Genomic DNA, 5,857 nt, shown 5'->3' on the forward strand with positions numbered 1-5,857 from the left:
CGAATATAAAGGGGAAAGTGTTTAAGGCCTATTTGAAACTGCTCTCCCAATTTTTCCCTTTCCTGGAATTTAGTCCTAAATGTGCCTTTTTTGCAAAGGGAAACAGCTCTTTTATAAGCAAGGGGGTCCAAAAACCCAATTTTTAATTGGTTGAGAAAAGCAAAAACGCCCAAATCCCCAGGCCCCTCCCCTTTTTTTTTAGTATTAAAAAGAAATTTAAAATAATATATTTTTTGTTTAAAAATTTTCCCGAAAAAAATACAAAGTACAAATTAAAAAAAATATGTTAAAATTTCCCGTTATATCTTAAATGTTTAAAAGTTTTTTTTAAAAAAATTTAAATTGTTACAAAATAAAACTGGGGGGTTTGGGAAAGGTAATAGATAAAATTAGCATTTAAAGTTTAAAAAAATTAAAAAACCCGCAAACCAAAAAGTTGAGCTCATCTTTAATGCCAGGCATTATGTTATATTATTGTTTACAAACAATCTTTTTGACATTACAATTCGTTATGTTGTTATTTCCATAGCCACATAACTTTATGAATCAATATAAAGATGATATTCAGGTTTTTCTTTAAATACAGAAAAACCTATCTTCATGGTAATAAAATAAATAGTTCACAATATTCTTACGAGAGATGAATAAATCCCGTATTAACAGAAAGAAAACTTGGAAAAATTTTCTGTGTTTAATTCAATTTAGGCATTAAATCTATTTTTTAACTGGCTTTTTTTGAAAAAATTTGCATTTAATTTCTATCAATATTTCTTAATATTTTTAATTTAAAAAGAATTTTATATATAATAGGTTATTGTTTTTAAATTATATTTCTATGGTCTAAAAGTAAAAAAAAGAAAACAATGGCAAATACTGAAAACACACAAATAGTAGCTACTTTATTATGGTCAATTTAATCTTAACATTTTAATGACATTTTTTTCTTCCTAATTATTGAAATATTTTATCGTCAACATACATTCGTACAATAATGTACTCATAAGAAAAGGTTGAATAAAACATCTACAAGATATTTTATGATAAAAATAGATATACAAAAGAAGTCACAGAAATATCTCTTTTTGGTAAGAATTCATTGTTGAATAGGGTTTTTAATTCGATTCAACACTTTGATTAGCACGTAACTATTAGATTTGGACGCGCATTTTTTATTGTAATTAAATTATCTTAAATTGCTATACTTACTGACTTGTTAATAGTCTGTACAAACGCTTGGCTCAAAAAGAGAAGCAGCGTTCTCAATCTTAGAAATCCAGGCGCGGGGTTCACTTGCTTCGATATCCTTCAGGGCCGAATCCATACCTGGTTTGGGTAACGAATATTGAGTCTAAAGGTAATAGTTGTGTTTTTTGCGCTGATTTGGCAATCCATGCAGGAGAGGAGAAATTAGTTACGGAGAGATTTGATTAATGACACATGAACAGAGGGAATTACCACGAATGGAAAGGACGGCTTAAAAAAAATAAACAAACCAGTTTTTAAACAATCTTTTAAAAAATTGGGTTAATTTGGGCTTATTGTCCCTTCATAATAACTTCTTTGCAAATTTTTGTATGAAATTTTAAGTCTGCTTATCATTTAAAAGTCAATTCGATTTAATCCAATACAAACCTTGTAAATTGGTGCCAAAAGTGGACTTAAATATAAATGGTATAAAAACCATTTCATTTTATTTTGTTATTAAACGAAGGTTTTATGTCAATATACTTCCAAATATTCGCCAATTTAGATCCCTTACGTTGCATACAACGGAAACTAAGCTGCCATGACATGCAATAACTAAATACTTTCAAGACGAAATTGGTCTTCATAAAATGAACGTATATGCACGAAAAAAGATACAAAATGTTATTCTACAGATTGTGTTATTTTATCATTGAATAAAATATTTTTCCGACTGAACAGCTTATTAAAGTGGCATTATGCCCATCAAAGTGTAAATGATGGTTGTACCATAATTGCAATCAACTTTAAAGTAAAATCAATCAACATTGTGACTCACAGAAAATTCTTTAAATATCCATTGCAATGTATGCATAATGTTCAAATGATAAAAAAGAATAAGGCAGTCTTTTTTTTTAAATATTGATCAATTGTTTTAATTTATCCGTAATAGTTTTCATTATAACATATTGGTCGACAACCAATTGCAATTATGACAGTTATTGGTTTTAAATGATAAGCCAGTTCAGCTTCACTCAAACACTTAAATTGTTCATTTATTTATAACTCAGTTGTTGAGGTAAATATCGCACACGCACACACATACACACACGCGCGCTCGCACACGCACCAACACGCACACACGCGCACGCACACACACACACACACACTAGATAAAATATGAACACTATTTATAGGTTCATATCATATGACATATTGAATTTTCCATGATATGACATTATGTAGTTTTAGTCTTTAGTTTTATCTAGCACACATTACAGTAGATTTGAAGTGACAACATTGTTGTATTTCGTAGGGGATGACTCTTTCATTAGTTTTGAGGTTCTCTTTTACAGCAATTAAAAACATAATGATCTAGCCCGAGGATTATGACATCGAGAGGGCCAAATGGCATGGTCGTTTTTGGAACTGCGATCTTTCTCTATATAATGTAAAAAAATATTCCGTAAAAAACAACATTTCCTGGTGCCAACCGTTCAAAAGGTATTTGTTTGATTCCGTTGTGGATTATTCATTGCATTATATTAGAGGAACATATATTTGGAAGATCGGTCTAGCCTCTTCTTGTTCCGTTTAGATGTGACGCAGTCAATAGACGGAAATTATGAGATCATTTACTGTAGCCGGGAAGGTTATAACATAAAATGCATATTTTTTTAGAGTTTGTGTATAATAAAGACAATTCCAAATAATTTTTCGTATAATGTTCAATAATTATGATTGATGGCCTGCAATTAAATGGTTAGTGCATTGGATATTTTTTACTCTTAAAATTAAACAAGACTTTGTTGGGACAGGTTAATGCAGTTTTTATTCGGAAGGCTGTGAAGGTGCTCATCCTGTCCCGTTCAATTTCATCAACGAAGTATGTGACAGGTGCCTCTTTATTTAAGATTGACTTAAATTAATCATAACAGAACACATCGTGTATTCACGCATCATAAACTTATACATTCGTGCAGAAACTCACTCACGCATCGAATCAATAAGCAATAACTCTCCAAGTTAGTCACTCTCTCATTCGTCTATTCATTCTTATGAAATTGTAGGTCAGGTATAGAACAGATGCCAACAACATTTAGGGATAACACGGGCGTTATCACAGACCCAAAAACAAAAATTGGCACTTACAAAGGTGATTAAAATGGTCCGGTCCTTCTTTATCTCATATGTCGTTATGTATTTAAAACAAAGTCAAACCATTCAAAGAACACTATGCTACAGATGGTCGTGCATGTTTAGGTACCATGTATTATCCATGAAACAGCGATAGCTCCAACATAATTGTAACTACTTTAGATTTATTATGTTTCGTATTTAAATCTAAAATGAATTCAATTTAATATATTCATTTGTAACAAAGGGACGCATTGTAAAATATACTGTAGATCTAAATTGTCAATCTTATCTCAGTCTTAAATCTATAAATCTATAAAGCTATTTTAGTCATACCTAGATATATTTTCTCTACTTCCAATTCATTTAAAATAAAAAAATGGCCATTTTTAGTTTTTCTTACTATTGCATTCTAGGTCCTTATCCGACGACAGATGAACATGGCGGAAATGTTGCGGTTTGTGGCCAGATTGACGGGCAGCCTCAAACTAGTATACCCCTTAAAATGTTCATTGTGTGAGGAGGCGGTAAAAATACCAAAAGGGGGTCATCATTTTATATTACAATTATGTCAATAATGTTGTACTCAATAAGCTCTGATCAAATTACAAATTTGTTAAGAATTATTGCACAGCTGTATATCCATTACGGTTTTCCTCTAGTGCTCGTCTTGCTCTAACAATCGAATACGCACTAAAAATGGCTATTGATGTTGACACTAGTGGAAGATAGAACGCGGCACCGCGAGTAACCATTGAATAGGAACTATTAACCCCGTATACAATCATCGCCGTTAGGAGAAGAATACCTGAAAATGAAACAGCAGTAATTTAGAAAACAAAACAAGTGGACCAATTGGATACAAAGCGATCATCCGGGGACAGACCGTTACTTTTGAAGCTTGTATTTATTACAAGAATTTGAACAATGTCGGTCATAAAAGAGTGATGATAAAAACTATTAATGAATATTATAAATACAATTTAATACACTAAGAAAGTTAATCAGTAAATATCACTTACATCCTACAATAAGTAGAACGATACAAACTATGGCTGAGCGTATACTTATATGTTGAACACATCCAAACCGGATAGCCAGTAATAGACACATGGCATGTAAGATGATGCTTGATATCATTAAACCTCTCGTCGCAAGTACAAACTTAGGAACTGAAACCAAAACAACAACGAAACAACTCTTTTCCTTTTTTGCAAAATGAAAAATAACAGATTTTTTTTTCTGATAATATGAATGAAGTTAAAGATACTGCTATCAATAAAAAATGAAAACGTTAAGTCTGAATAATCCCACACATGTGTCAATTCGTTTGCATTTTTTTTTTTCAATACAGTTTAACTTGTTAGAAATGTCACACGGTGCATTGATCGCATCACCAACATATCAAAAATCTCAAGAGGAAGCCTAATAAGTAAATTACAGAACTAATTTGACTTTTTTAGAAAACCTTACCATGGTCATGGATAATACGGTCCATATCAGAAAACGAGACGCATTCTCTCATATCTGGGTCATCGATACACATTTCCCCACAGTCCCTCGTGAAAACGAAAATCATCATTGCCAATAACCCAATACGGTATTGATGTGCTTATGATACTTGAGATTAAGATACACAATATAGAACCTATACTAAAATTTCTTGCCATTGACATGTTTGATCTGAAATGAAACATCTGATCGGAATAAAAAAAAAGACTGTAGGAAGTTGTTTTTTTACCCCGCAAAATCAATTATCTGAAAAAATGTCATGTTCTCTTTATCGTAATCAAAACAGTTACAAAAATAAGAATATATACATGTATTCGTTTTGTTTCATCATCATCATCATCATCATCGGCAGCAGCAGCATCATATCATCATCAGAATCATCATCATTATTGTTGTTGTTGGTGGTGGTGGTGGTGTTGTTGGTGGTGGTGGTGGTGATGGTGGTGGTGGTGTTGCTGTTGTTGTTGTTGTTGTTGTTCATTTTTCATATATTTTTGTACATATATGTTATAATGTTTTATCCTATTAATAATGTTGCTTTTATAATAACTAAAATCATCATATACGTATAGAATTACGTTATAAGATAGTGTTCAGAGTGTTTCATGTTGTATTTTTTTTCATCATCAACAAAAGCATGGCATCAGATATAATACTGAAATGTGCATAATGTATAACTTAATTCAGATATTACACAATAACTTGATACACATTTTAAAACTACTGTAATATCAATTATTACTAATATTATTATATAAAAATTCATACCTTGTTAACGTACTATAAACCGTAATATTAATCTTATATATCAGTTACATTGTACATGTTATCTTTATTACGTAATATCAGTGAAGATTATATGTTATCTCTGCGCATATACATGCATTATGATAGATGAGAGGACTGAGAGATTGTAAAATTGTAAGCCTCAGTTTATATTTGGACAGGTTTTTGCATTATTTGTCAACATAATGTCCTTCATTTTTAACAGATTTGCCAGCGATGTTTACGGGTTTCAATACTA

At 31.2% G+C, this 5,857-nt stretch overlaps 1 protein-coding gene across 1 annotated transcript; it reads right to left on the minus strand.

Annotated features, from left to right (window-relative positions):
• Positions 1 to 3,439: 3,439 nt before the first annotated feature.
• Positions 3,440 to 5,640, minus strand: LOC132732622 (uncharacterized). The gene is made up of 4 exons (XM_060719096.1): positions 5,602 to 5,640; positions 4,795 to 5,004; positions 4,344 to 4,493; positions 3,440 to 4,129 (listed from the first exon to the last, which is right to left on the minus strand). The coding sequence occupies exons 2-4, from the start codon at positions 4,901 to 4,903 to the stop codon at positions 3,945 to 3,947; spliced, it is 444 nt and encodes a 147-aa protein (XP_060575079.1). The 5' UTR covers positions 4,904 to 5,004; positions 5,602 to 5,640; the 3' UTR covers positions 3,440 to 3,944.
• Between the last annotated feature and the right edge of the window lie 217 nt (positions 5,641 to 5,857).

Source organism: Ruditapes philippinarum, unplaced genomic scaffold (assembly GCF_026571515.1).
Source record: "Ruditapes philippinarum isolate M1 unplaced genomic scaffold, ASM2657151v2 ctg1110_1_1_1_1, whole genome shotgun sequence".
Classification (NCBI taxonomy): Eukaryota; Metazoa; Mollusca; class Bivalvia; order Venerida; family Veneridae; genus Ruditapes; species Ruditapes philippinarum.